This window comes from Drosophila willistoni (assembly GCF_018902025.1).
Source record: "Drosophila willistoni isolate 14030-0811.24 chromosome 2R unlocalized genomic scaffold, UCI_dwil_1.1 Seg167, whole genome shotgun sequence".
In the NCBI taxonomy this organism is placed as follows: domain Eukaryota; kingdom Metazoa; phylum Arthropoda; class Insecta; order Diptera; family Drosophilidae; genus Drosophila; species Drosophila willistoni.
The window spans coordinates 15,104,646-15,131,200 of record NW_025814050.1 but is presented as its reverse complement, the minus strand read 5'-3'; the positions used below and the strand labels follow the sequence as shown (position 1 = coordinate 15,131,200).

General features: G+C 36.8%; 12 protein-coding genes across 13 annotated transcripts; 6 read left to right on the top strand and 6 right to left on the bottom strand.

The window, feature by feature from the left end:
• Positions 1-202: 202 nt before the first annotated feature.
• On the top strand, positions 203-4,739 carry LOC6641995 (cullin-associated NEDD8-dissociated protein 1). Its single transcript, XM_002065034.4, has 8 exons — positions 203-442; positions 502-885; positions 950-1,239; positions 1,299-1,461; positions 1,531-2,895; positions 2,960-4,172; positions 4,245-4,391; positions 4,455-4,739. Exons 1-8 carry the CDS (start codon positions 398-400, stop codon positions 4,583-4,585), a joined length of 3,738 nt encoding a protein of 1,245 aa, XP_002065070.1. The 5' UTR covers positions 203-397; the 3' UTR covers positions 4,586-4,739.
• A 152-nt stretch (positions 4,740-4,891) lies between these two features.
• LOC6641994 (ATP-dependent Clp protease proteolytic subunit) lies at positions 4,892-6,128 on the bottom strand. Its single transcript, XM_002065033.4, has 3 exons — positions 5,921-6,128; positions 5,431-5,856; positions 4,892-5,365 (listed from the first exon to the last, which is right to left on the bottom strand). The coding sequence occupies exons 1-3, from the start codon at positions 5,960-5,962 to the stop codon at positions 5,066-5,068; spliced, it is 768 nt and encodes a 255-aa protein (XP_002065069.1). The 5' UTR covers positions 5,963-6,128; the 3' UTR covers positions 4,892-5,065.
• An 819-nt stretch (positions 6,129-6,947) lies between these two features.
• LOC6641993 (protein limb expression 1 homolog) lies at positions 6,948-9,298 on the top strand. The gene is made up of 5 exons (XM_002065032.4): positions 6,948-7,086; positions 7,701-7,859; positions 7,930-8,093; positions 8,159-8,349; positions 8,419-9,298. The coding sequence occupies exons 2-5, from the start codon at positions 7,790-7,792 to the stop codon at positions 8,795-8,797; spliced, it is 804 nt and encodes a 267-aa protein (XP_002065068.2). The 5' UTR covers positions 6,948-7,086; positions 7,701-7,789; the 3' UTR covers positions 8,798-9,298.
• Positions 9,299-11,117, bottom strand: LOC6641992 (NAD-dependent protein deacetylase Sirt6). 2 transcript variants are annotated; one of them, XM_023175928.2, is made up of 5 exons: positions 10,976-11,117; positions 10,369-10,919; positions 10,191-10,314; positions 9,965-10,121; positions 9,299-9,616 (listed from the first exon to the last, which is right to left on the bottom strand). In XM_023175928.2, the coding sequence occupies exons 1-5, from the start codon at positions 11,039-11,041 to the stop codon at positions 9,501-9,503; spliced, it is 1,014 nt and encodes a 337-aa protein (XP_023031696.1). In that variant the 5' UTR covers positions 11,042-11,117; the 3' UTR covers positions 9,299-9,500. The 2 variants fall into 2 exon arrangements, with proteins under 2 accessions (XP_023031696.1, XP_002065067.1); XM_002065031.3 differs by lacking the exon at positions 9,299-9,616 and having other exon boundaries at positions 9,647-10,121.
• Positions 11,118-11,237: 120 nt separating this feature from the next.
• LOC6641991 (methionine aminopeptidase 1D, mitochondrial) lies at positions 11,238-12,366 on the top strand. The gene is made up of 3 exons (XM_002065030.4): positions 11,238-11,355; positions 11,420-12,093; positions 12,163-12,366. The coding sequence occupies exons 1-3, from the start codon at positions 11,270-11,272 to the stop codon at positions 12,357-12,359; spliced, it is 957 nt and encodes a 318-aa protein (XP_002065066.2). The 5' UTR covers positions 11,238-11,269; the 3' UTR covers positions 12,360-12,366.
• A 53-nt stretch (positions 12,367-12,419) lies between these two features.
• On the bottom strand, positions 12,420-13,455 carry LOC6641857 (cilia- and flagella-associated protein 20). Its single transcript, XM_002065029.3, has 2 exons — positions 12,981-13,455; positions 12,420-12,919 (listed from the first exon to the last, which is right to left on the bottom strand). Exons 1-2 carry the CDS (start codon positions 13,254-13,256, stop codon positions 12,596-12,598), a joined length of 600 nt encoding a protein of 199 aa, XP_002065065.1. The 5' UTR covers positions 13,257-13,455; the 3' UTR covers positions 12,420-12,595.
• A 224-nt stretch (positions 13,456-13,679) lies between these two features.
• LOC6641856 (CD2 antigen cytoplasmic tail-binding protein 2 homolog) lies at positions 13,680-14,980 on the bottom strand. Its single transcript, XM_002065028.4, has 3 exons — positions 14,788-14,980; positions 14,519-14,711; positions 13,680-14,458 (listed from the first exon to the last, which is right to left on the bottom strand). Exons 1-3 carry the CDS (start codon positions 14,883-14,885, stop codon positions 13,769-13,771), a joined length of 981 nt encoding a protein of 326 aa, XP_002065064.1. The 5' UTR covers positions 14,886-14,980; the 3' UTR covers positions 13,680-13,768.
• A 155-nt stretch (positions 14,981-15,135) lies between these two features.
• On the bottom strand, positions 15,136-16,528 carry LOC6641855 (replication factor C subunit 5). Its single transcript, XM_002065027.3, has 5 exons — positions 16,426-16,528; positions 16,302-16,366; positions 15,579-16,244; positions 15,389-15,466; positions 15,136-15,326 (listed from the first exon to the last, which is right to left on the bottom strand). The coding sequence occupies exons 1-5, from the start codon at positions 16,458-16,460 to the stop codon at positions 15,175-15,177; spliced, it is 996 nt and encodes a 331-aa protein (XP_002065063.1). The 5' UTR covers positions 16,461-16,528; the 3' UTR covers positions 15,136-15,174.
• Positions 16,529-16,849: 321 nt separating this feature from the next.
• On the top strand, positions 16,850-19,276 carry LOC26529112 (ionotropic receptor 75a). Its single transcript, XM_047010897.1, has 5 exons — positions 16,850-17,153; positions 17,267-17,766; positions 17,847-18,632; positions 18,689-18,975; positions 19,039-19,276. The coding sequence occupies exons 1-5, from the start codon at positions 16,856-16,858 to the stop codon at positions 19,208-19,210; spliced, it is 2,043 nt and encodes a 680-aa protein (XP_046866853.1). The 5' UTR covers positions 16,850-16,855; the 3' UTR covers positions 19,211-19,276.
• A 97-nt stretch (positions 19,277-19,373) lies between these two features.
• Positions 19,374-20,932, bottom strand: LOC6641854 (E3 ubiquitin-protein ligase CHIP). The gene is made up of 6 exons (XM_002065026.4): positions 20,643-20,932; positions 20,382-20,580; positions 20,157-20,298; positions 19,983-20,088; positions 19,812-19,868; positions 19,374-19,751 (listed from the first exon to the last, which is right to left on the bottom strand). Exons 1-6 carry the CDS (start codon positions 20,763-20,765, stop codon positions 19,509-19,511), a joined length of 870 nt encoding a protein of 289 aa, XP_002065062.1. The 5' UTR covers positions 20,766-20,932; the 3' UTR covers positions 19,374-19,508.
• Positions 20,933-21,127: 195 nt separating this feature from the next.
• Positions 21,128-23,542, top strand: LOC6641853 (transcription initiation factor IIB). The gene is made up of 4 exons (XM_002065025.3): positions 21,128-21,238; positions 21,601-22,012; positions 22,069-22,303; positions 22,458-23,542. Exons 1-4 carry the CDS (start codon positions 21,222-21,224, stop codon positions 22,739-22,741), a joined length of 948 nt encoding a protein of 315 aa, XP_002065061.1. The 5' UTR covers positions 21,128-21,221; the 3' UTR covers positions 22,742-23,542.
• Positions 23,543-23,582: 40 nt separating this feature from the next.
• On the top strand, positions 23,583-26,369 carry LOC6641943 (TBC1 domain family member 16). Its single transcript, XM_002065024.4, has 3 exons — positions 23,583-24,557; positions 24,618-25,178; positions 25,241-26,369. Exons 1-3 carry the CDS (start codon positions 23,583-23,585, stop codon positions 25,862-25,864), a joined length of 2,160 nt encoding a protein of 719 aa, XP_002065060.1. The 3' UTR covers positions 25,865-26,369.
• The last annotated feature ends 186 nt before the right edge of the window (positions 26,370-26,555 follow it).

The window sequence follows — 26,555 nt, the reverse complement described above, 5'->3', positions numbered from 1 at the left end:
TTGGGTCTAGGAAAAAATGTGCATACATGTTCCCACCAATAGTGAAATAGTGCGTTTTTGTTTGTGTTTTTATAGGCAATGGCAAAAACATCTTTTGATTGTGCTAGTGATGATAAAAACAGGATAGACAAACGATAACCACATGTCGGCAAAAAAAATTATCGAAAAATCGTAGCTACTTGCAAAACCAGACGCAACTTTTTATCACCACTAGTCGCCTACTCTTTTTGTATAAAATTTTATGTAAATTTTCTGCCGGAATAAATACGTCTGAAATTGTAATAATTGCGGATAAGTATTGTCTGCATTGCTTATACATCGCATATTGGTATTTTGAGTAAGAGGAATATCAAGATTTAGGCACAGTCATCGGTATATATAGATAAAGCTACTCACAATGGCGTCGCACCAGTACCATCAAATTGCAAATCTGCTTGAAAAGGTGTGTGTATGCAAAGGACATCAATGGAATGGCAATACATTTTGCATATATTTTTTCAGATGACGTCCACTGACAAGGATTTTCGCTTTATGGCAACTAATGATTTAATGACTGAATTGCAAAAGGACAGCATAATCCTAGATGATGAGTCGGAGAAGAAAGTGGTACGAATGGTCTTGAAATTACTCGAGGACAAAAACGGTGAGGTGCAGAATTTAGCCGTAAAGTGTCTCGGGCCATTGGTCAACAAAGTAAAGGAGAATCAAGTGGAAACTATTGTTGACTCGCTCTGTGGGAATATGATGTCGAATACAGAACAATTAAGAGATATTTCAAGTATTGGATTAAAAACTGTCATTGCTGAGCTGCCACAATCGACAAATTCCCTGGCGCCCAATGTGTGCCAGCGTATAACTGGCAAACTTAGTACTGCTATTGAGAAAGTAAGTCAAGTGGACGGCAGCAAGATGGCAAGATTATTTATTAGTTTTTTTTTTTTTATTGCAGGAAGATGTTTCGGTGAAATTAGAGTCACTTGACATATTGTCGGATCTTCTTTCACGTTTTGGCGAGTTCCTAGTACCGTTTCACAGCACCATATTGAAAGCCTTAATGCCACAGCTAGCATCGCCACGTCAAGCAGTACGTAAACGTACTATTGTCGGTTTGTCATTCCTACTGATTCAGGCTAATAGCAATGCTTACAACGGAGTTATTGATCATCTATTGGAGGGCCTTGAGAATCCGCCGAATCCAGGTGCCATTCGCACTTACATTCAATGTTTGGCTTCAATATGGTAAGATTTCACAATGACATATACGATACGATGAAGTACGACTTATACTTTTTTTCTAGTCGACAGGCTGGTCATCGTCTTTGCAGTCATATTGATCGCGCCATGCACTTGCTCCGGCAATATAGTCAACGAGATGACGATGAATTGCGTGAGTTTTGCCTTCAAGCGTGCGAGGCATTTGTAATGCGCTGTCCAGAAGCCATTAATCCACACATTCCCATGGTATGTTAATGAATTACTTGCTCTCTTATTTAAATTATTATTAAATTGTGCTTTCATCTTTTTATATAGATTCTTGAGCTTTGTTTGAAATATGTTACATACGATCCCAATTACAACTATGAGGCCGATGATGGTGACACTGGCATTGCTATGGATACCGAAGAGGATGAATATGTTGATAGCGAGGAATATAGCGATGATGATGATATGAGCTGGAAGGTTCGACGGGCTGCAGCCAAGTGTTTGGAAGTTTTAATAGCTACTCGTCCGGAACTTATTGAAGATTTTTATCGCAATTTGAGCCCTGCGTTGATAGCGCGTTTCAAAGAGCGCGAAGAGAATGTCAAATCAGATATTTTTCATGCATATGTTGCATTGCTAAAAAATACTCGTCCCACCGATGAGATTGCCCATGATCCTGACTCCATGGAACAAGTTTCTGGCCCAACGTCATTGTTAATCGAACAATTGCCACAAATTATCAAAGCTATTCAGCCGCTAATGCGTGAAAAGTCAATGAAAACTCGTCAAGATTGCTTCCTGCTGTTGCGCGAGTTGTTAAACTCGCTACCAGGAGCCTTGGGCCCACATTTAGAGAGCATTGTTCCTGGCATAAGCTATTCGTTAAATGACAAAAGCTCAACCAGCAACATGAAAATTGAATCCTTGGGATTTCTATACTCCTTGCTACAGGGCCATCAGCCACAGGTTTTCCATTCGCATATACCATTGCTAGTGCCGTTGGTTGTAACATCGGTCTTTGATCCATTCTATAAAATTGCCACTGAAGCTTTAATGGTACTACAGCAGTTGGTGAAAGTGATTCGTCCTGTGGGCAATGATGCTGGCAAATCAAATGGCGATTTTGATGTTTCACCCTTTGTGAGCCAAGTTTATTCATGCACATTGCAGAAACTAAAGGTCACCGATGTTGATCAGGAAGTTAAGGAGCGAGCTATAGCATGTATGGGTCAAATAATTGCCAATATGGGAGACACTCTAAAAAGCGAATTGGCTGTTTGTTTGCCCATCTTCATGGAACGGCTAAAGAACGAAGTGACCCGCCTGAGTAGCGTAAAAGCATTGACAATGATTGCAGCCTCTCCTCTCCGGATCGATTTGACTCCCATTCTGCATGATGTGTTGCCAACACTAGGCACTTTTTTGCGCAAGAATCATAGGGCTTTAAAACTTCATTCACTGGATCTGATTAACAAAATCGTTATCAACTATTCGTGCAGCTTTGACTCGAATCTATTGCAAACAGCTATTGTTGAGATACCGCCACTTATATCAGATTCTGACCTGCATGTAGCACAGTATTCACTTACTTTGCTCAGTACAACAGCACGAATGCAGCCACAGGCTTTAGTTGGAATTCATGAACAATTTTTGCCATCTGTTCTCCTTTTGGTCAGATCTCCTTTATTGCAGGTAAGAGAATTGAATTGAATCGACCATTAAACTGGGTTCTAATTATTTTTAATTTGAACAACAGGGTTCTGCTTTAAATTGCACTTTGGAGCTATTCCAAGCCCTGGTGCAGACACAGCTTTCTGGCTTGGATTATCAATCCCTTGTGTCCAAATTAATGGAGCCAGTTCTAATTGGCAGTGATGCATCGTCAACACGACCAACGGAACCAATACAGTTGCATAAGCAAGCCTATCACTCATCGGCCAAGTGCATTGCGGCTCTTACCCAACAATGTCCTCAGGTGGCCACGCCATTGGCTACCAAACTGATAACCGATCTACAAAAACGCAACGATACACAAGTTATATTTTGTCTTCTCACAATTGGTGAAATAGGACGACACTTTGATCTGAGCTCTATACAAGTTTTGCCGCAAACCATAATTGAATGCTTTGGTGCCACTTCCGAAGATGTGAAGGCAGCTGCTTCTCATGCTCTGGGTGCCGTATCTGTTGGTAGCCTACAAACTTATTTGCCACTGATTTTGAAAGAAATTGAAGCACAGCCAAAACGGCAGTATCTGTTGCTACATTCGTTAAAGGAAGTCATTTCATCCTTATCGACAACTCCGGCTGGATTGGCACAGTTATTGCCGTCGGTGCCATCGATATGGACACAACTTTTCAAGCATTGTGAGTGCTCAGAAGAGGGCTCGCGTAACGTTGTTGCCGAATGCCTTGGCAAGCTGGTACTTGTAAATCCTGAAGAGCTATTGCCCCAGCTACAGCAAGCTCTGCGCTCTGAGAGCGCCACCATGCGCACAGTCGTTGTATCATCGGTGAAATTTACAATTTCGGATCAACCGCAACCAATTGATGTGCTTCTGAAGCAAAACATTGGTGAATTCCTGTTTGCCCTGCGTGATCCGGATCCACCTGTACGACGTGTTGCTCTCGTAGCTTTCAATTCGGCTGTGCACAATAAGCCAAGCTTAGTGCGCGATTTGCTACCGACTTTATTGCCATGGTTATACTCCGAAACGAAGGTAAAGAGCGAACTTATACGTGAAGTGGAGATGGGACCCTTTAAACACACTGTGGACGATGGTCTCGACATACGCAAAGCGGCTTTTGAATGCATGTATACCCTGCTTGAGCAAGGTTTAGATCGTGTCGATGTTATGCAGTTCCTGGATCATGTTCAAGCTGGTCTCTGCGATCACTATGACATTAAGATGTTGACGTATCTAATGACAGCACGTTTGGCAGTCCTATGTCCCGATAAAGTTTTACTAAGTATATATACCCATAAAATTTGATTCATAATTATGTATTATTAACATTATCACTTGTCTACCCATTTGCCAGGACTGGATCAATTCGTTCAACAATTGCGCGATACATGCACACACAAAGTGAAGGCAAATTCTGTGAAACAAGAATATGAAAAACAAGACGAATTGAAACGTTCTGCCCTGCGAGCTGTTTCTGCCCTTTCGAAAATACCAAAAGCTAGTAGGTCTTGGTTAACTTAAATTAATTAAAATGGATAATTGTTTTTCATATTTTTTTTTTCAGATAAAAATCAACAGCTGATCGATTTTCTCAAGTCAATAAAGGAAACTCCAGAATTGTTTAAGATCTATGATTATGTGCAAAAGGATTCGATCACTGGTAGCTCAGATATCATTGCCATGGACCAGAGCTAAAACAGCAAAAATCAGAATTCGTTTTAATTTAATAAAACTTAAAATTTGCTTTGAATAATGTATTAAGAAAATATTTGCATGTATCTTCTTTCCGATAATCTTTACGTTTTTCAAATAAGCAATAAATGAAGTCTCTTCATTTGATTAAAATGCATTTAAACAAAGAAATATATATATATATATATATATATATAAAATATATTGAATATATATCTGTTGTATATCGATACAATAGGGCTGTTCATAATAAAGGTTTTTCTTTTGAAACATGGAATCATTTATATTTCAGTGAATGGATTAATTGAATAATTTAAAAGTTCCTACCAATGCTAAGATTTATTGTTTTGCAGGAATAATATGCTTTGATGCTTTTCATTTACAAATATATTAGATGATTTTAACATTTGTTTTTTGTGTTTTAGGCTAAAGTAACCGGAATTTCTTAAACTTTAAGCTTGAATTTGGTTATCGATGAAATTGTCAAGCTGTCTGCTTTGATCTTTTCTTCTCAGACTCATCGTCAGAACTGGTGGATTTTTTTGAACTAATGCCGCCATCTGAACTAGGTCCGCTGTCCGAAACAGTCTCTGGAGGATGCTCAAGTACATGATCGATGATGCCTAGTGTTTTTGCCTCCTCCGGGGTCATAAAGTGATCACGTTCCATACGTTGACACATCTCGTCATATGAATTTTTGGCATGCTTCACATAAATTGCAGTAAGCTGGCGTTTAATTTTGATTATCTCCTCTGCATGAATGAGTATGTCAGTCGCTTGACCCTTAAACAGACAGAAAATCACGAAATTAAAAAATTTGACACTATCTGGGTGATCTGTGGGTGTACCTGTGCGCCACCAGATGGCTGATGTATCATGATGCGTGCATTTGGTAATGAGTAACGCATGCCTGGTGCTCCAGCGGCCAATAAAAGGGATCCCATCGAGCATGCCTGCCCTACACACCATGTGGCAATGGGTGGTTTAACATACTGCATCGTATCGTAGATGGCCAGGCCAGCCGTAACAACTCCTCCTGGCGAATTGATGTACAAATGGATAGGTTTGTTGACGTTCTCACTCTGCAGAAAGAGCAATTGCGCCACTACAGTAGAGCTGATATCGTCCGTGATATTTCCCATCAGACAAATGATTCGCTCCTTCAACAGCCGGGAGAATATGTCATATGCGCGTTCACCTCTCCCAGTTTGTTCAACTACCATAGGAATGAGATTTATTCCGCGAACAGAGTTTGCTCGAGAGGCACATTGCACCTGTAATTATATAGAAATAACAAAATTGTTGACAATCTACAACGAGAACTGTTTAGCAACTTACGGATGTTTTGTGGAACAAGCTAGTCAGGGTGTTCCTCAACATGATTCCTGTTTTGATTTTTGGCGTTTTGTCCAAGTCCAAGCTGATTCGCAGTATTACGCAAAACAGCTGTTTTTGTGAGTCTGAGACTAGACAGAGATGATAATCATAGCCGGGTCAAATGAAAAGCAGCATCGATAAAAAATTTTTTTTGCTAGAGTTGACAAGTGTTTCAATGGGATTTTGATGTCAGAGAACGATTAGGGGTATTCTAGTCAACTCTTGCTTTTCTTATGAGCATTTAGCCTTTTAGGGTAAATAATACATTTATAATATTGTAATTATTTCCATACGATACATTTGGGGAGTTAAAAAAGAAATTAAATTTTTCATTAATTTAGCTACTGTACACTGCAACTTACTTTACATTTGCCATTAATATATCTGTAGAATTAGAAATTTATCTCCAAGGGTTATAAAGGTAGGGTAATAATTTTCAAAGATTATTAGAATGACATATAATTTAACGTCTCAATTCATGCCCATCGGGGATTCGAATAAACTAAAGAAATAAATGTTTACTAACATGAGGGGAACTGGAATCTTGCCGATAAAAGGGGGAACTCGTATCTTGTACTCGCTTGCTTCTATTTCAGTCAGTGTTGCCAGAAATTTTGAGTCACCATAAGCTAGATTTGAGGAAAAAATAAGCTGGAATAAGCTAAATATTAAAAAAAAAGCTTAAAAAAGCTAACTATAAAAACACTTGGTGTATAACATTTAATATAAATTTTATTTTATTGATATATATCAAATATATAAACACAATGCAACCTCTTGTTCCTCTGTTTTTAATGACTTTGAAACACACACACAAACATATACACTGTGCAAAGCGCCCCCAAATGCTGGGGCCGCCACAACGGTTTTTATTTTTTTTAGTTCAGTTTTGGAGCTCACATGAACCACTGTGCGTAGTCCAGAACGAGAGAAAAAACCAACGAGTGTTTTGTGTGTGCGAGCTGCGACATCGAGTTGCGACCCCCCTTGCAGTGGCGCCGTCAACATCTGAGAAAACGGAAGCGAGTGTGAACTGACGTACATGAAGACCTACGAAGACTTGTATATATATTTATATATGTATATACTGACATTGTACTGAAAGTACATTTTTTCGCCTTATAACGGTAAATGCAAACAATAGTTGTGTGGGGATTAATTTATTTAGCCATGCTGATAATGCTCATAATGTGGATGTGAATATTGAAAATTACACATACATATGTGTATAAATGTATGTGGAAGTGATTTTCACAGACGCAGACAACAGTTGCATGTATTATTTATGGATTTAAAGTGTGTATACTTCAATTACCTGTTGCAGTTGGGACATTATTTAATTATCGATTTACCATCTTGATGTATGTGTGCCTACGAGGTAAACCTGTAAAACGAAAGACTTAGGAAACGAACTGTTACATTTGTATGTATAGATGTAGATACATATTAGTGTGTGCTTACATACTTGCATATGTATGTATACGCAGTCTTCTGGGTGGACACATAATTAAAGAGACGTGGCAACAGGTCCATTGAAAACCGGGCCAGGGGTGGAAATACATTGACACAAAGATCGCACTCACACATCCATACTAATATATACATATATGTATACATTTAAACAAATCAAATGCGTAGGATCAGTTTAGTGAGAAAAAGTTTTCGCAATCAATGATATAATTTCACAATATTGACACTTGTGTCCTGTAAGAAAAATTAAACTTTTGTGTATTCTATTCAGTCTTCTTCCATATCGTTAAAAAAAGCACGATTAGTAATGAAGCTTTAAATTTCGCACTACAATTGAAAAATTAATAATAAGCCCAGTTAATGATGGTCTACCCTGAGGAGCCCTTCTGGGTTTTACCAAATAACTTCTACGAAGATCGTGATTACCGAGGTAAAATGTGGAATATAAATTCTTTTATTATATTCTAAAAAAACTTATTTTTTTACCTCATCCAATTTAGTTAATGTTGTGGAAGCCTTACAAGAATTCTGGCAAATGAAACAGTCGAGAGGAGCTGAACTTAAGAACGGAGCTCTTGTTATTTATGAATCGATACCCTCAAATAGTCCACCGTATGTGTGTTTTGTAACATTGCCAGGCGGCAGTTGTTTTGGAAGTTTTCAGGTATGGAAAAAATATGGGAAAATTAAATTTATAAATTGATTCTTAATTATTATTACTTATATTAGAATTGCCCAACAAAAGCAGAAGCACGGCGAAGCTCAGCTAAAATTGCATTAATGAATTCAGTATTTAATGAGCATCCATCTCGCCGAATAAGCGATGAGTTTATCGAAAAAGCTGTCCAAGATGCCCAAGCTTCATTTAAAGGAACGCCACAAAACAGTGAAGGACAAGAGTCTGGCATTGCAGCATTCAGGTAAAGATGGATCCGCCAATACAATGATTCGTTAATTTAAATAATTTTCGTTAATTGTAATTTATTTAGATTTATGCTGGAAGCCAATAAGGGCAGAACAATGCTGGAATTTCAAGAATTGATGACCGTATTTCAACTACTACACTGGAATGGATCATTGAAGGCAATGCGAGAGCGTCAGTGCTCTAGACAAGAGGTAGTGGCCCATTATTCGAATCGTAGTTTGGATGATGAAATGCGTGCACAAATGGCTTTGGATTGGATAGCTCGCGAACACGAAAATCCCGGAGTCCTGCGGAGGGAGTTACTTCTGGCAGAACGGGAGCTTGACTCTTCCCGAATGGCTGGTCGAGAATTGCGTTTTCCCAAGGAAAAGAAAGACATATTAATCATAGCTCATAACCAATTAGGTGGTAGCAATTTGGGCACCACATCCATCGACAATTGATTAACAAGGCATTCTAAACTGGAAACAAATCATTATTATTTTATTTTTTTTTTAATCATGTGAATTTTATAACAAGACATATTAACCCTCATTAGACCAATGAGTCTTACCGTTTATCTATTGGCCAATCATATGATCTCGAAGTTCTATTCGATCCATGCAAAAACAGAAAAAGAACAATTAAGACCCTTTTAGACTTTGTCTCTGCTTTCTTAATTAAAAAAAAAACTAATACCAATATATTCGGTTTCTGACATGCGCTTAAAAGTGCATAAAAACAGTGGAAATTGTGATTTTACTGCATTTACAAATTTATTTTGCAACTTAACTTAAATAGAATAATTGGAATATTTATGTATCAAAATTGCCAGAGCGCAAAGCGCCTTGATATGAGGCAAATATCAGTTAGATAAATTATTTCATAAAAATTATAAAAAAACGGTCTAATAAGGCGAAAACAAATTATTATTGGAATAAAAAATTGAAAAATATTCGTACTAATTTTTGATGTTTTATGATTTCCTTTACTTTCAATTAGATTTCAACTCTTACATTTGTTTGTGGTTTGAATGAAATTATAATATTGCTTCTTTCGAGACACATAGTGAAAGAATCGAATTTTGGAAAAATCTTTAAATTATTATGTTTCTTGATTGTAACGGATTAGTTGAAAGAAAATTTTTTGAACATTTTATTTATTCATTTAGTCATCATTATTGGATTTAAGCTTCTTTTTTGGAATAAATTCTTTATGATTACTTTTTGTCTTTGTTGCTTTTCGATGAGCATTAAATTTTCCTTCTATTGCCTTTACATAATCTTGCTGTAATTGAAAAATATTCGTACTAATTTTTGATGTTTTATGATTTCCTTTACTTTCAATTAGATTTCAACTCTTACATTTGTTTGTGGTTTGAATGAAATTATAATATTGCTTCTTTCGAGACACATAGTGAAAGAATCGAATTTTGGAAAAATCTTTAAATTATTATGTTTCTTGATTGTAACGGATTAGTTGAAAGAAAATTTTTTGAACATTTTATTTATTCATTTAGTCATCATTATTGGATTTAAGCTTCTTTTTTGGAATAAATTCTTTATGATTACTTTTTGTCTTTGTTGCTTTTCGATGAGCATTAAATTTTCCTTCTATTGCCTTTACATAATCTTGCTGTAATGTCCATTCTATTAAGGATGATGTTGTACTTGGGCTTGTCGGATCATCTGCCTCCAAATATTCCGGAATTTCAACGCCTAATCTTTTGCACACCTTGGACAGGATATCATCAGTGTAGGAAGATATAATGAGATTCGCTTTCTTATCCTAGAAAAGTTACGAATACAATTAGTCTTAATTTTTCTTTACCATCTCATTTGTTGTCTACTGTCTTACATGTTTTGTTGGCTGTAAGTTACATATGACAAGTTTGCCATCATTTTTTAGGTTCTTAAGCGGCAAATTTCCGCTTGGAACAATTTGCAAAGTAGTTCCCAGAGTTATGTTTAAATCGGCCATTCTAAACGAAAAGAAACTATATATTTTTACAAAAAATTTGGAGAATATGACTTACGTTGAGTGCATAAATGCCAAATCTAAATCACGTTCGGGCAAATCGTGCTCCCAATCTAAAACATTATCATGCATAAATCCAGAACGACAACTTCTACTGCCTACATCGGCTGCTCTGCAGGTGAGTCCCTCTAAAGGCTTTTGACCCACAGTCTCCACGGCTTCTTTGCGTACGAACTGTCTCCGACATTTTTTACACTGCTCGATGAATATATTACCGTGCAGCTCGGACAAGTAATTTCTTGACAAGCCAGACTTTAAATGAAGGCCATCAATATTTTGACTAACTATATATTGCACGAATCCTCTTTCCACAAGAGCCTTTAGTGCCATGTGTGTCCTTGTTGGTTTAGCTTCATTAAATGATGTATTGAAGAGCGGTTTCTCTCCCTTCTCTTCCAAAGTCCAAACTCCTTTAGGTCCTCTGAAGTCTGGTATGCCAGCCGATGTACTAATACCGGCGCCGGTATGCACTACGACATGGGAGGACTCTTTAACAAGATGGGCTAACTCCTTGCATTTAGTTTCTACAGTTTCTTTATTATCGAAATTCTGAAAGAAATGCAACGATATTAAAACTTATTTAATTCGCTTTTCGAGCTGTTTACCTCGGGAACTCCAAGAATTCCTTTGTTTTCATATGGAGAGAGGCCATCCGCATAGTTGCAACTCATAGTTTCTTCCTTTTTAGATATATCTCGGAAATAAACATTTATTTGTTTACCTTAGATATGTGCAACAGTTCGACTAACGGCGTGAATAAATCGATATCAAACAGATAATAGATTGGCGCAATTGGAATTTGAATACAGCTGTGCAGACAGCTGATTTAAATATTGATGGTACATATATACATACATACATACATATCTATATGTAAATAGCTAATAAATAAAAACAAAATGTTATGCCATATACAGAGAAGAATTATCCAAAGATTTCCTCATCATTTACGACGAAATTTCTTTCAATTTGGCAGGGGTAAGAGGTATGTTTCGAACAAATGTAACCATGTACATATATATGTAGAAACATTTTGTACAAAACCTTAGAGAACTTGGACAATGTGAGCAAATCTTTGCGCCTGGTAATCTTTCGCCGGAACGTGTTGTTCCTTCACACATTGACAAACCCGAGTACTATAATAAGCACATGGAACCCGGCAACACTTTGGGAACGCCGGAAATAAAAACTATCGAGCAACAGAATGCCATGCGATTAAGTGGACAGCTGGCTGCTCGAATCTTACGCGAATGTGGCGAACAGGCTAAAATTGGAATAACTACGGATGAAATTGATGCTTTTGCACATGAGCGGATAATTGCAGCCAACGCATATCCGTCTCCTTTGCGATACGCAGGTTTCCCCAAATCAATTTGTACGTCTATCAATAATGTAGCTTGCCATGGCATTCCGGATGATCGACGATTGGTCGATGGTGACATTATCAATATTGATGTGACAGTTTACCTCAATGGCTATCATGGGGACTGCTCCAAGACGTATCTCGTAGGCAATGTTGACGAGCGTGGACGCTTTCTGGTAGATTCAACTAGAGAGTGTCTGGAAAAGTGTATTGCAATATGCAGCCCAGGTGTGCCATTTAACAAAATTGGTTGTCTGATAGAGAAATTTTGCCAAGAACGTCAACTGGAATCAGTGGCCGCATTTATTGGGCATGGAATTGGGAATTATTTCCACGGACCCCCCGAAATTTATCACTTTCGTATGTTATTATATACTGCATATATATATTATACCCCATTGAGTTCTTAAAATTTTTATCCAATTTTAGATAATGACTCTCCTGGCGAAATGAAACCTGGAATGACATTTACAATTGAGCCCATTTTATCACTAGGCGATTCCAATATAGCGTTACTTGAGGATGGATGGACTGCTATTAGTTTAGATGGCGCTAGGAGCGCCCAATTCGAGCACACTATTTTGATAACAGAAACCGGCTGCGAAGTTCTCACCAAAGAAAGCTAATAGACACGGAATTTGTAAATTTTTATTGTTGGACTACGGCCTACGTAAACTGCAGAATGCTTAAAATCATCCATTGTAAATTTTTATTGCCAGTTCTGGGTGTATTTGTTGTGCCTAAGAATGTATACATAAAATGTCAATAAATATGCCGCCGCTTGCAGTGTGGTGCAGTTACGTGAATAAGATAAATTTTGCTTCATAAAGGCTCTAGGTTGAGGCATGATCTGTAAAGGTAATTAACTGCATATAGCATTTGATTTTTGTACGGGTTTCTGTATAGGTAGAAACAATTTAAACTCTGGCGGCAGCTCATCCTCCGAGTATAGTCGATCTGAGAAATATACTCGTCTGATCCGGCAATTGGCATGGATTTGCACGCGCAACGTTTCCACATAGTTTGTGCCGTAGGCTCGACGCGTAAAATCAGACAAGTTGAATTGAATCTGATTCCAGCCCTCGTCCAGGCGCATGGGCATTGTGCAAATGAAGGGCTTCACCCGGGTAGTTGACTGATAATTGCTGGCTCGGAACCTACGGCGAACGTTTTTGTCATCCAACACCTGAAATAAGTCGGATTATTGCATTGCAACAGATTTTACGCTAGATATATACATTACGCACCTGCACTTCAAATGTAAAATACTTCTTCATGTTTTTAATGATCATCACCAGGAATGGCAATTTGATGCCAAGTGTTTTCTTTGGGTCAGCCGGACATGTGATAAACGTGGTGCTTACATTGGTACCAACTATTTCCAACACCAAGCTCTGAATGTCGTTGTCCGTTATCCTCTTTATGTGGCCATTGCGCACCTTTTTGTCCCATAGCTGGAGAGGCTTCGAGCCGATGCTATAGAGGATGGACAAGAATCCAGATTGAAATGTGTTTTTGAACATTTCGCGCTTTCGCTGGCGTTGGCCGGTCCCGATATACTGCGGAATTTAAGCTCTTTAAATTTTTCAAGTGGCCAATAGATGGAGGCCGATTAATTTTGAGCAGCCAGCAATTGTACAAACTACGAACATGTATACAAAACTATACTAATTTTTCGTATGTCGGTTGTCAATAATTTTGTGATTTTTGTTTTTGTGTTGTCAATAGCAATAGAAAAGTGTTGGAAAATGCTTATAATCTAGAGTGCGTGTTTTCAAGTTTATGCATCACTCAATATCAAGATAAACGTACATCGTGATTCTTGACTCCCAGTATTTATTAATAGTAATTAAAATTGATCAAAATACTGTCTTAAGGAAATGAGTGGAATTATTAAAAGTTAGTTTAAAAACTTCCCCTAACTTTGCAATATCTGTAATTATGTATTTAGGTGCAATAAATCTCTATATTTAATCAATTATCTTTTGTTCTGATACATATTAATTAATCAACCTTTTCTCATTATATTCAATTTTCACAAATACAAATCAAAATCAATTCTGTTGCTGGAATAGAAGTTCCGATTTTCTCCGCATTTGCGGACGTAGACACCAGTCTTAAAATAATTCTCGTTAGACCAATTTAACATTTTTTCAGTTGTAAAAGGCCCCTGGATGGCATCGTCATCTAGTTTCCACTTGAATTCCCATTGAATTGCAGCTGGTTCCGAATCTATCGCAGTTGCAGTTTCTTGTTCTTTGGACTTTCCTGAATCCGGCGCCTTTAACCGCTCCGATTCTTTCGCCTCAAAATCATCTGCGTACATATCGAAGATTTCACTCGTGGCTGCTTTGCTAGAGCTCGGCAAATTTGCAAGTTTCGATTTAATCTTGTCAAATGTCTCTTCATATATATCCATGTTACCCGTCTTTGATAAGATTTCATTAGCTAAGGCAGTTAATTCCGAAATTTTTTGAGTTTCCTGATCTACAATGCCACTCTTTTTTCTTTTGAGTTTTTCAAGCGTCGACAATTTAGGTCTCTGACTGCCCAATCTTTTTAATGCCATCTGAACACTTTCCCCTGCTTTCATGTACTCTAGCATTTTTGTGTATGCCATGGACAAGTTAAAGGCACCATCTGCTGCCGGCCGGGAATCATCTGAGGAGTTTGAGTTTGCGTCATCGCCTTTGTTTGGATCGAAGTAGTTTTTGCTTTTCTCAACCTAAGGAGTGGACATTATTAGAAGATGCAGTTTCCTTTTATTTTTATTAGTACTGTATACCTTCATCCAATCGACATTGTCCAGCCAATTATCTTTGATTTCTGCATCTTTATTCCAATGATAGTGGCCATCCTTGTCGAAATGCCCCTCCTCCAGCTCTTCTCGCATGTTGAAGGGAGTTATTTTAACATCATCTTCTATTTTGGCAGTTCCTTCCTCGCCCCCTTCAATGTCGCTATCGTTAAGATTTTCCCTATACAATTGTAAATATTGTTTGGATTAAATGGTGGCCAGTTATTTCTGTTTTGTTTATTATGTTTTGTTTTTACCGTTCATAGTCATCCGAGTCCTCTTCATCTGAATCGAGAGTGTGTTTCTTATCATATCTATCGTCGTCCTTTGAAGTATATTTCCTCTTTGTTGCCATTATACTTTATGTTTAATTTAATAATTTTTTTTATTTACAACTCAATTTCGCCTTTTTAGTGTTGGATTTGCAACACGGTTCGAGTTGTATTGACGGCTTCAAACATGTTGTACTCAGAATCCCAGTATAAAAAACCACTATAAGGTTAGGATTTCGATAGTGTATTGAAATGTAATCGAACAAAAGTTTAAAATACAATATATTGACCATATAATTACACCAATGGTAAAAAACAAATTAGGTTATTGAGTGAGTTTTATTATTTTAATTCCATTATAAAATACAAATACTATCTTTCTAAGGAAACCATATCACGACATATGAAGAAGGCAGAGACCAGCGCCGCTATTTGTGCACCTTCAGTGCATCCTTTGGATAGACGTTCCTCTATTTGGGCCAATTTAATGATCAGTTTATTCATAACAGACATAGGTAATTCCACTGTTGAAAAATTTAGTAATGTGATTATTTTGATTATTGATAGATCAAAATGTCCTACTCACGTCTCATAACAAACAAATGTAGTTCAGTCAGAATGTCCTCCAGGGCAAGACCGCGCCGAGATTTCGCATCTTCAATTGCTAAAAGAAAAAAAAGAACATATGATAGTTTAGGAATTATAAAAACAAATAGTTTTTTTATCAACAATATGTTTATATTATTCTTGTCATTTTTCGAGTTGATTCTACTTACTTTTAAAAGCTGCCTTAAACGACTCTCCAGAGAGTAAGGCATTTAATATCTGCTCAGTGTCTTGTTTTAACGGATAGCCCACACACATATAGACATTGTTTTCATTGACTTCGTTAAATGCCATTACAGTACTCTGTAGAACGTTCAACACTTTTCGCATGTCTCCCTTGGCAAGTGTCAATAAGGCTTTCTTTCCATCATCCGTGATAGTCACTGCCTCGGCTTCGACAATTTTGTCAAGCCGGGGCAACATTTGTTCTGGAGACAGTGGCGCAAATCTGAAGCGGGTGCAACGTGACTGCAACGCTGGTATTATTTTGCTGAGATAATTACAGATAACACAGAAGCGAACATTCTCCGTGTATTTCTCAATGATACGTCTGAGTGCATTTTGTGCATCATTTGTCATTGCATCTGCCTCGTCCAATATGATGAGTTTGAAAGTTCCGCAGAATATGGTTCTTGTGGAAGCAAAATTCAATATCTGACCCCGCACAATGCCAATGCCGCGATCATCGGATGCATTTAACTCCAAAACCATTGACTTGAACTGGGCCGGAGTATAGAGCTGCCGGGCACAGGCTAAAATGGTACTAGTCTTGCCTGTTCCGGGCGGGCCATAGAAGAGCAAGTGTGGCAGCTGCTTCTGGCCAATGAATCGATTAACTAATATTGACTTGTTAGTTAGTATGAACTCCACTTTGCTGTTTTTGTTTTACTTACTTGTCGATACAATTTCCTCGTGTGATATCAAGTCTTCCAAGTTGTTGGGCCGATACTTCTCAACCCTTAAAACATAATACACTTAAATTTAACCATTCATTAATATGTCCAACCCTTTGCTTACCAAGGTATTCGTATTGCCGGTCCATTATCAGACATTATAATGGTTATATTTAATCTGTAGCGATCCTAAAATAAGTTTGGCTTCTAAACAAATGTACATTCGCGCCATTTTATAGTCGATAACATGTTTTTTTTCCGATAAACGTCAATACTTACATTCCAAAGCTATCGTTGCATTTCCATATTCTTGCATTTCAGTTGTAGAAATTTTTGAAACTACCTTTTCTTTAACTATTATTTTATTGCTATATTTCTCAACAAAAACAGCGACAGTCAATTTACTTCATTATTATTAAAGATATTTAATTTTTTTTGGCGAATCTATTTTCATTTATGCTCTTTACTTTCAGTTGTTAACATATTTATTAAACTTCTGGGCTAATATAACCCATTATTTTTAACAATTTTTAATTTAATAATAGATAATCATAATGGGCTTACTATTGGCCAATAAGAGAACAAGGATACGCGATTACAATTTACATTTAGAAGTGCCGCAGACGATTAAAGCTGTCAATCAATCGCCAATGTTTAACTATAAAAGGGTGGACACTGTGTCTTTGGTTTTAAAAAGATTCAAAATGAGGAACTTGCATAGTTTGCTTATAATCCTAACAGTTGGCGCAGTACAGGTGTCCAACCAAGTCATGGAGTCGTCCGTTATTACAAACTTTGTTGTGAACTTGGCAAAAACCAAAGATGCCGTTATATTTTCGTGCTCGGAAAAAGGTAAACTATCAGTTCTTTAATTTTTTTTTTCATAATTGATAGAAGTAAAGTTTTAAAGGGGTTCCATAGACTTCTATTAATTTAATGATGGCTTAATTGTCGTTTCAATTTAGATTTACTGCAGACTTCTCTTGCCCTGATGGGATATAATCAATTTGTTTTTCCTGTACATATTGACAAGCCATTTTTCTTACCAACTATTTTAACAAAGGATAACTTCGCTCGGACAACTGTTATAGTAAATACAGGATGTAACGGTTCTGTAGAACTTTTAGCAGAAGCATCTAGATACAGATATTACAACAAAACGTACCAATGGTTACTTTGGGGAATTGATAGAGAAATTGATAATCTTCTGCCGCCTGAACTGGATTACATTGGCCCAAATGCCCAGATCACATATGTCAATACGACAAAAAATGAATATTTATTGTGGGACGTTCATTCCAAAGGTCGGCATTTGAAATCGGTACTCGAACTTAATCTGATAGCAATTATAGTGAATAATGATAATGGAAGCAGTCGATTGAATATTGAAAACGATATTTTCGAACTACAAGGCAGTGAATATCGCAACCAATTTAATGGTCTAACGCTACGAGGAGCATCGGTTGTATGTGAAACTAAAACCATAACTTAAATTTATATCACAGATATGTATGTACATATATGATATTCGCTTTTCATCAACAGATCGACCAGGAGGATATTACCACCAATGAACAAATCGAAGCGATTCTCTCACGACCCGAAAAGGATTCTGGAGTAGCAGCATTCGTAAAATATCACTATGAGTTACTGAGACTTTTACGGGATCGTTTTAATTTTTCTGTTAATTTCCGCAACTCCAGGGGTTGGGCGGGACGACTTGGCAACTCAACATTTCGCCTTGGTCTATTGGGAACTATTATGAGAAATGAGGCAGATATAGCTGCATCCGGTGCCTTTAATCGGATTAACCGATTTGCCGAGTTTGATACCATTCACCAAAGTTGGAAATTCGAGGCAGCGTTTTTATATCGTTTCACTCCAGACTTGGATACACATGGAAAGAGTGGTAACTTTCTTGCGCCTTTTAGCCAGAATGTATGGTTCTTTACCGTAGGTACATTGGCTGTAATAAACTTTACTTGGATCCTCTTTGAAAGTATTACCAGCAGGATTAACAAGATGTTGAAATTCACAAATTTAACAAGAGTAGGAGAAATAACTAAAATCAATTGGTCTGAACGCAGTCTACAGACTTTTGGAGCTGCATGCCAGCAGGGAATGGATCCTATTCCTAAGGATATGCCATCCCGTTCTTTGGTCGTCACTATATTTCTGTTCTCCCTGGTTATGTACAACTATTATACATCCTATGTAGTTGGTGGATTGCTTAGCTCATCAGATCAGGGACCTGCTACAGTTGATGAAATCACTTCGAGTCCATTAAAACTATCTTTTGAAGATATAGGATACTACAAAGTCTTATTTCGAGTAAGTAGCTTTTCCATCTTTCCCAGACTTAGTTTGATATACCTATTATTTAAAAGGAAAGCGAGAACCCTGTGGTGAAAAGACTTATTAGAAAGAAATTATCTTCGGCAAGATCTCCTAATGATTTACAAATCTACACGCATATCGAGGAAGCTGTTCCATATCTTAAAACTGGCGGCTTTGCGTTTCATTGTGAAGTTGTCGATGCCTATCCAATGATTGCTGAACTGTTTGATGCCACTGAAATATGTGATTTACGTGAAGTATCTGGTCTAATGAATGTTGAAATTTTAAATTGGATAGTACCTAAAAACAGCCAGTATACAGAAATTTTTAGAGCTGCGTATGTTCGTTCATAAATTGGCCCATTTAAATTGCAATTGCAAAAGCTTTTTTATATTCACAGAATGTGTTATGCCCGAGAAACTGGCCTGGTAGAGCGAATTCTAACACGACGCCAAATGAAAAAGCCAACTTGCCAGTCCTTGTATACTGTTTACCCAGTTACCTTATCAGGAGTGACCTCAGCATTTATTACGCTGATAAGTAATTACAAGAAAAGAAAAAAAACAAAATAATGCAAGTTATTATATTAATATTATTCACATTCGTTCAGCTGGAATGGTCTTTTCTCTATTCATCCTGTGCTTGGAGTTAGCTTATGCTAAAATGTGGCAAAAAAAATGTATTAGCTTTCAGAGAGCAGAATAATATATATAATTAAACATTATGCGATACATATATATATATATAGCACTCGTCTACATCTTTTATTTCATATTTATAGTAAATATTTCTCAATGAGAGTTATTAAGAGCTACTTCATTACAATTTATAATATATTAGTTTTTGCTGAAATGATTTTAACAAGTAAACTCAGTAATCTAAAGACCATTCGTTTTCGGCAATAAATGAATCAACAACTTCTTTCATTGAGAAATTCGGTATTAGCTGATCCTGAGTGAGTTTAACACGTGTAACAGGATCAAAATGACCAACTCTCTGCAAATGTTCTTCGATATCTTTACGTTCATATGTGATACCTGATGGGGTTATCACTGGATCAGTTAAAATTTCAAAACTAATTTTGCCACAAAGAAAATCAGGAACATCACGTTTCTATAACAATACATTAAATATGACTTGCAAAATCTAACAATTGATTGTATATGTACTTACCCTTCGACGTTCATCAACTTTAGCAAATATATTGTTGAGTTCTTTGATATGATCATCCTAGAAGAAAAAAACAAATGGTATTTATATATATGTATCTTTACAGTTTACGACAATCAAGCAGTGAGGTTGTGGTATTATCAAACTTTCTGTAACTTATAAATAAACACTTACACATTCCTGTTCAATTTCCTGTTGTTTATCTTTAAGATGTTCTTCATTAAGGTTTTCGTTTATTTTCAAGTTGGCTAGGCGGTTTTCCATGTCATCTTTGATTAGGCTAAATAATTCAATTAAATTATATACAGATTTTTCATGGACACGCATTAGAATTTATATATTGTTTACCGATTCAAATAGCTTTGTAATTCAATCTCTTGATGTATCCGCTTTTCCTCCATAACATTCCAGCGTTTTTTGCGAGCCAATCGCAATTGTAGTGTGATATCATCTCCGAAATTTTGCTTCTGTTCCTTAGACAAGTCGTATGCTGAAAGAGTTTATAATGAAAGTTATTGAGTTAATTGGATAAAACGATTTTGCACAGCATTGGTGACATTGGTGAATTCTGACCACGTTGAAGATGCTTTATTGCTTCATCGAAACTGTCTATTTCCATTAGACCTTGTCCCAGGAAAAAATGACCTTTTAATAGATTTCCATCTATATCAAGAGCCCGCCGACAATCCTGACAGCAAAGATCCCAGCGTTTCAATTTCAGATTACAAAGGGCCCGGTTTGTGAAATAGGTAGCATTTGTTGGATTTTTGATCTAGATATGAAAGAGGGAGTAAAAGGGCGTCAAAACAACAGACAAATCAAAGGTTGACTTACAATAGCTTTGGAGTAGCAACTAATCGCATCGTCATATTTTCGTGCTGCAAACAAGCAATTGCCCTGCTCCTTTAATTGAAGGTCTGATAAATTTGTCGTTGAATAGATGTGCTTGCTTGTCATTCTGACACAGTATCTTTTGTTTCCTTCAAAGTGTAAAAATTGGCGAACTTTTACAAATCAGCTGAGTTTCAGCCAAGGCCCGAGAAATTATAAGATTTGCATAAACAGGTGCTTTTTAACTCCTGATAATATTTATGAACATACATATATATACATTTGCGATAAACAAAAACAACTTTTTTAATCGATAAATAAAAAATGGTTCCAGGGCTGCCAAAGTTTAGGGAGACAAACCGATTCCACAGCGTTATACCTATATAAATTGAAAGAAAAAACTGCAATCGGATTCGCACTTTAATTGCAATGTTCTAGCTTCACAATTGATTGTTCTCAACCAGACACTTATCGATAAAACAGTTTTGTTATTGTTTGTTTGTCCATCTCTAAGGCAACCATATTTTCTAAAATATTAACAGAAGGAAATAATAAATTAAACAGACACAGATAAAAATATAAATGGCTTCAACCTCTAGGTAAATACTATGATAAATGTGTTTTAAACCAATTAGTGGTTAATAGCAGGCTGTATAAAAAGTGGACGCATGCATTTGTGAAGTGGACTCATGTGAAAGATTTGACCTTACCATTGAGATCAATCTACTACTAAATCATTCACTGATTGTTTGAATTCTTTTATATTAATTAATAAGTTGACAAATATTAATTAATAATTAAGTTCAATTGTGAAATTATGCATATATGTGTATGTGTGCATGATCGAAAAAAGCATGGATGAGTTATTTTATAGTTCTACGAGGGCTGCTACATATGTTTATGTGTATTCTATGAGTTTTTGGTTTGAATCTGTTAACTAATATAGTTCAATTTTTTTCAGACTTGACAACAACAAGGTGTGCTGTTATGCACATCCTGAATCACCATTAATTGAGGATTACAGAGCTGGTGACATGATATGCTCCGAGTGCGGATTGGTTGTTGGAGATCGCGTAATTGATGTCGGATCAGAGTGGCGAACATTTAGTAATGAAAAAAGTGGCGTGGATCCTAGTCGTGTCGGTGGCCCTGAAAATCCACTTCTCAGTGGCGGGGATTTATCTACCATTATTGGACCAGGCACTGGCTCTGCATCGTTTGATGCCTTCGGTGCTCCTAAATACCAAAATCGCCGTACAATGAGCAGTTCAGATCGTTCACTGATATCAGCATTCAAAGAAATTTCATCGATGGCAGATCGCATTAATTTGCCCAAAACAATTGTGGATCGGGCCAATAATCTATTCAAGCAGGTATTATAAAAAAAAGGTCTCTTGTAATTTTTATTTTGAGATCTTTCATTTTGTAGGTTCACGATGGTAAAAATCTGAAAGGTCGTTCGAATGATGCAAAGGCTTCGGCTTGTTTGTATATTGCATGCCGCCAGGAAGGAGTGCCACGCACATTTAAAGAAATATGTGCCGTCAGCAAAATAAGCAAGAAAGAAATTGGCAGATGCTTTAAATTAACATTAAAAGCTTTGGAAACAAGCGTGGATTTGATCACAACTGCCGATTTTATGTGCCGCTTTTGTGCTAATTTAGGTAATTACAATTACAACTTTACATATTGCTGAAATTTCAGTTTGTTTTACGGTAGATTTGTTTTTTATTTTGTTAAAATGTGCTGTTTGTTAAGCATATTTTAAGAATTATTCAAAATTTCTTTACTATATGTTATTTAATGGTTTTATTTTAGATCTACCAAATATGGTTCAACGTGCTGCCACACACATTGCCAAAAAGGCAGTCGAAATGGATATTGTACCCGGCCGATCGCCTATATCTGTTGCAGCGGCTGCAATTTACATGGCGTCACAAGCATCCGAGCATAAGCGTAGCCAAAAGGAAATCGGTGACATTGCCGGTGTCGCTGATGTGACCATTAGACAGTCATACAAATTAATGTACCCACATGCAGCGAAATTGTTTCCAGAAGATTTTAAGTTTACTACACCGATTGATCAATTGCCACAAATGTAGATCGTTTCGCCAATTCAAAACATTTTTTATTATAAAGTATAATTTTCACATTCAATGAAATGTGGCTCCGTCAAGAAAGAAAAATATATAATCATAATAATTAGTTATGAGAATTTACGATTTTATGTATAAAACAAAAACAATGAAATGTATGTAAATATTTATAGTACCGAAAGTGATCAAATTTTTTTTTTCATTTTGCAACTTTTTTTGGAATTTCTTTATAAATAACCACAAATAAGCAGTTCCTGCTAAATTTTCAGTAGTAGAGCTAAGTAAAATGAAATATTTTGTCAAAATGAGTTAGAAAAAAAGTGTAACTATTTTCGCATAAATAGAATTACTTTAAGATCAACTATCACATTTTGTTTAAATTTTCGAAAAGATAATTTCCAATTCTCATTCAACATTGCCTTCGGGCTATATATTTTTGTCGAATGCAATGACAACCCTGTTTCTTAAAGCTATTTGAGAAGTGCGCCTGCGCTAAAACTGAAATTATTGTGAGCGTTCCATTGCTCCTTCGTTCCGTTCCTGGACCATTGTCAATGTCAGACAGCAAAATATTTAGTAAATTAAATAGGATTCTTTTCAAATTGGCCGATTTGTTAGCTAGTAGTATATAGGAAGTAGTGAATTTGTAAACGCCTCTACCCTATGAGGATTGTTAAAAATCAAAATTGAAATTCAATCAGAGCAAAATCCGCTTCGCTTTTTTATGCATAGTATCTATATATACATACACCTAAATATACTTATAGTTTAACTCAAAATAATAAAATCAACAGAAATTAAGCAAAATTACAGCCGCAAAAAATTTATTAAGAAACAACTAAATAAAATGCCGATAGGAAACATTATTAAAAAGGCATCAAACTTTATACTTGGCGACGAAAGGTCAGATAAAAAAATCGATATTTCCTACGAAGACAACGAAATACTATTTTGCAAAAATAATGTATGCATTCATCCACCAACTTTGGCAAGAAATGAGTCGGATATTTTACACTATCCAGGATATTTGACGTGCACGACAAAAACATTTATTGACCAATACAATAGTGCGAAACGACCCACTCTTCTACTCACATGGATACCAAATGTGCAGATGTGCAAATGTACGGCAACGGCATTGGATGACGGAGCCGTCGAACATTGCCAGCTGGCTAAACGATTCTCAGCGGAACATGGTAATGGATTTGCTCATAGTGCTCCAATAATTGCAAGTGTTCCAAAAACCTTGGAATTGGAGGGTGAATCAGAGCGATCCCTGGATGAATGTGCGGCTGAGATGCAAGAGTTGAAAAATGAACTGCAGCCATTGCTGGGCGGACAAAGTGCTTCTATAGATGACTTGGCTGTGCTGCTGAAAAAGAATCCAATAACATCTGTGAATATAACCATCTCGAATCCGCAGATTGAGAATAGCAATATATCTCAATCGTTCAATTGCATAACTATAACACCAGATCGTGAAAACGATTGTACGACTGGAGGAGGAGGTGGAGTTCAGAAACAATTAAACTCAGACGGTTCAGTGGCATCGGATGATAACAATCCCAACTGGATGACGCCTGAGCTATTGGCTTTTAAGCACAATTTGGATTTCCCAGACAGTGCCAACACAACACCAACTGTACGCCGCAAGGCTATAATGAAGTGTCGACGATTCTCGGTGGACTTGAGTCAAATGCGTTCCCTTCGCTTATTCTTTAACGATGACAATTGCACCTCTGGTCAGTTGGTGATAGCCTCTCGTGAGTCACAATATAAAATACTACATTTTCATTATGGCGGGCTTGATCATTTGGCACAGGTATGGATAATATATTTAGGAATGTACGAAACTTTGATTAATTTTTGGTGTGAACCGCAGGTTTTGCATCAGTGGCATTGTTTTCTTCACAACATTACCTTGGCGCCGGGTCAGGAGAAACTTAATTTGCCGTATCGTCATTTCATGGTGTGTCGTCCGGAAGTCAAAAAGTCCGAAATGCATCCCGATGAGGGCAATGTGAAAAAAATAACTACAAACTTCTTTTATGGCACATTGTTGAACGAGAAGGGTCAAATTGAAGACGATTTGCTTTTACGCAAATGTGTCTTCTTTGGCGGCCTTGAGAAAAGCCTTCGCAAGACTGTCTGGCCATTTCTATTAAAATGTTATTCCTTTTCATCCACATTTGAGGATCGCGCTGTCCTAATGGATATCAAGCGGCAAGAGTATGAGGAAATTACCCGAAAACGACTCTACTCAATGTCACCAGAGCAGCAGGTTCACTTTTGGAAAACTGTTCAATGTGTGGTAGAAAAAGATGTTGTGCGAACCGATCGTACTAATCCATTCTTTTGTGGCGATGATAATCCCAATACAGAAGTTATGAAAAATATTCTATTAAATTTCGCAATTTACAATACCGGTTTATCTTACTCGCAGGTGCGTTATCTCACAGAATATTTACATAGATACATTACGATTAATATTAATATCATTTGCAGGGAATGAGTGATTTACTAGCGCCTGTCCTATGCGAGGTACAAAATGAGTCGGAAACATTCTGGTGTTTTGTTGGTCTAATGCAGCGGGCGTTCTTCGTGTGCACACCCACGGACAACGATGTGGACCATAATCTAAGATATCTGCGTGAGTTGATAAGGCTGATGCTGCCACGTTTTTACGAACACTTGCAACAACACAACGACGCTATGGAATTACTCTTTTGCCATCGATGGCTTTTGCTGTGCTTTAAACGAGAATTCACCGAGGCTGTAGTCATTCGAATGTGGGAAGCTTGCTGGTCAAATTATCTCACTGATTACTTTCATTTATTCCTTTGCCTTGCCATTATTGCTGTCTATGCCGATGATGTGGTTGCTCAGAATTTGCGTGCGGACGAGATGTTGTTGCACTTCAGCTCGCTGGCTATGTATATGGATGGACAATTGATTTTACGCAAGGCACGCGGCCTACTCCATCAATATCGGCAACTACCAAAGATTCCATGCACCTTGAGTGGACTGTGTAAACGATGTGGTCCAGGCATGTGGGATTCAGAGCATAGACCGGCACTTGAATGCATTGGCCATACCGACGATGAGAAATGCTCCTTGGCCATTGATTAGATGCTTTGGTTTCGCTTAACTTATGTAAATGTGATTGTTAAGAAATATGCATACCAATTTTTGTTTGCTCCTTTTTTTGTGCACGCATCAATTCTTGTGGAATATATATAGTCCGCTTTATTACAACTAGGAGAAAAATGTTTATGGAACAACAACTACTACTACTCTCATTCTAGCAATTCGTTATTGAAATTATGGTAGAACATATATAAAGGCTTATTGTACATACATACATAAATGCATATATCTATAACCGCTCAATATATACTAAAGCCTAGTTGTGGCTTGTTATCAATATCGAGATGATTATGCGCTAGAATGTGGATGATCTATATACTTTATATGTATCTCTCACAATAATATAATATCTGTGCTAAAACGTACTTTAAAACCACAAAAGAGCCTTAAGTTTCGACCCATAGCAGGTCTAAACCATTAACATTTTCTTGAAGCATTTTTTTCTTACTTCTTTTACGTTGCGTCTATTGTATTAAATATTAATTGGTTGGAATATAATTTAAAAAATTAAATTAAAACCAAAAACATGAAATTATGAAGAGGAAAATAAAAGAATATTGTGCAAAAGCTTTTATGTTTTCAATTCATATTTTTTTTTTCTGAACCAATTTCAAATAGACAATATATATGTATGTGCTCTATTAAAAATATGAATTATCGGTTGCCTATAAAG

Coding starts and splice junctions, on each gene's coding strand:
- LOC6641993 (XM_002065032.4), top strand. CDS start 7,790: ATGATGGTCTACCCTGAGGAGCCCTTCTGGGTTTTACCAAATAACTTC. Junction 7,860..7,929: donor CGAAGATCGTGATTACCGAG/GTAAAATGTGGA, acceptor CATCCAATTTAG/TTAATGTTGTGGAAGCCTTA. Junction 8,350..8,418: donor TCTGGCATTGCAGCATTCAG/GTAAAGATGGAT, acceptor TAATTTATTTAG/ATTTATGCTGGAAGCCAATA.
- LOC26529112 (XM_047010897.1), top strand. CDS start 16,856: ATGGGCTTACTATTGGCCAATAAGAGAACAAGGATACGCGATTACAAT. Junction 17,154..17,266: donor ATTTTCGTGCTCGGAAAAAG/GTAAACTATCAG, acceptor GTTTCAATTTAG/ATTTACTGCAGACTTCTCTT. Junction 18,633..18,688: donor ACTACAAAGTCTTATTTCGA/GTAAGTAGCTTT, acceptor ATTATTTAAAAG/GAAAGCGAGAACCCTGTGGT.
- LOC6641991 (XM_002065030.4), top strand. CDS start 11,270: ATGTTATGCCATATACAGAGAAGAATTATCCAAAGATTTCCTCATCAT. Junction 11,356..11,419: donor CAATTTGGCAGGGGTAAGAG/GTATGTTTCGAA, acceptor ACAAAACCTTAG/AGAACTTGGACAATGTGAGC. Junction 12,094..12,162: donor CCCCGAAATTTATCACTTTC/GTATGTTATTAT, acceptor ATCCAATTTTAG/ATAATGACTCTCCTGGCGAA.
- LOC6641857 (XM_002065029.3), bottom strand. CDS start 13,256: ATGTTCAAAAACACATTTCAATCTGGATTCTTGTCCATCCTCTATAGC. Junction 12,920..12,980: donor ATTTTACATTTGAAGTGCAG/GTGCGTAATGTA, acceptor GACTTATTTCAG/GTGTTGGATGACAAAAACGT.
- LOC6641853 (XM_002065025.3), top strand. Junction 22,013..22,068: donor CCAATAATCTATTCAAGCAG/GTATTATAAAAA, acceptor TTCATTTTGTAG/GTTCACGATGGTAAAAATCT. Junction 22,304..22,457: donor CCGCTTTTGTGCTAATTTAG/GTAATTACAATT, acceptor GTTTTATTTTAG/ATCTACCAAATATGGTTCAA.
- LOC6641855 (XM_002065027.3), bottom strand. CDS start 16,460: ATGTCTGATAATGGACCGGCAATACGAATACCTTG. Junction 16,245..16,301: donor CGAGGAAATTGTATCGACAA/GTAAGTAAAACA, acceptor AGTCAATATTAG/TTAATCGATTCATTGGCCAG. Junction 15,467..15,578: donor GTTTAAGGCAGCTTTTAAAA/GTAAGTAGAATC, acceptor TTTTTCTTTTAG/CAATTGAAGATGCGAAATCT.
- LOC6641856 (XM_002065028.4), bottom strand. CDS start 14,885: ATGGCAACAAAGAGGAAATATACTTCAAAGGACGACGATAGATATGAT. Junction 14,712..14,787: donor GACTCGGATGACTATGAACG/GTAAAAACAAAA, acceptor ACAATTGTATAG/GGAAAATCTTAACGATAGCG. Junction 14,459..14,518: donor ACAATGTCGATTGGATGAAG/GTATACAGTACT, acceptor TCCACTCCTTAG/GTTGAGAAAAGCAAAAACTA.
- LOC6641854 (XM_002065026.4), bottom strand. CDS start 20,765: ATGACAAGCAAGCACATCTATTCAACGACAAATTTATCAGACCTTCAA. Junction 20,581..20,642: donor GTTGCTACTCCAAAGCTATT/GTAAGTCAACCT, acceptor TTTCATATCTAG/ATCAAAAATCCAACAAATGC. Junction 20,089..20,156: donor TTACAAAGCTATTTGAATCG/GTAAACAATATA, acceptor TGAATTATTTAG/CCTAATCAAAGATGACATGG.
- LOC6641992 (XM_023175928.2), bottom strand. CDS start 11,041: ATGAGTTGCAACTATGCGGATGGCCTCTCTCCATATGAAAACAAAGGA. Junction 10,315..10,368: donor TTGGCATTTATGCACTCAAC/GTAAGTCATATT, acceptor CTTTTCGTTTAG/AATGGCCGATTTAAACATAA. Junction 9,617..9,964: donor AGAATGGACATTACAGCAAG/ATTATGTAAAGG, acceptor AATTACAGCAAG/ATTATGTAAAGGCAATAGAA.
- LOC6641995 (XM_002065034.4), top strand. CDS start 398: ATGGCGTCGCACCAGTACCATCAAATTGCAAATCTGCTTGAAAAG. Junction 886..949: donor TTAGTACTGCTATTGAGAAA/GTAAGTCAAGTG, acceptor TTTTTATTGCAG/GAAGATGTTTCGGTGAAATT. Junction 1,240..1,298: donor CAATGTTTGGCTTCAATATG/GTAAGATTTCAC, acceptor CTTTTTTTCTAG/TCGACAGGCTGGTCATCGTC.
- LOC6641943 (XM_002065024.4), top strand. CDS start 23,583: ATGCCGATAGGAAACATTATTAAAAAGGCATCAAACTTTATACTTGGC. Junction 24,558..24,617: donor GGCTTGATCATTTGGCACAG/GTATGGATAATA, acceptor TGTGAACCGCAG/GTTTTGCATCAGTGGCATTG. Junction 25,179..25,240: donor CCGGTTTATCTTACTCGCAG/GTGCGTTATCTC, acceptor TATCATTTGCAG/GGAATGAGTGATTTACTAGC.
- LOC6641994 (XM_002065033.4), bottom strand. CDS start 5,962: ATGTTGAGGAACACCCTGACTAGCTTGTTCCACAAAACATCC. Junction 5,857..5,920: donor GCTTGTTCCACAAAACATCC/GTAAGTTGCTAA, acceptor ATATAATTACAG/GTGCAATGTGCCTCTCGAGC. Junction 5,366..5,430: donor AGCCATCTGGTGGCGCACAG/GTACACCCACAG, acceptor TGTCTGTTTAAG/GGTCAAGCGACTGACATACT.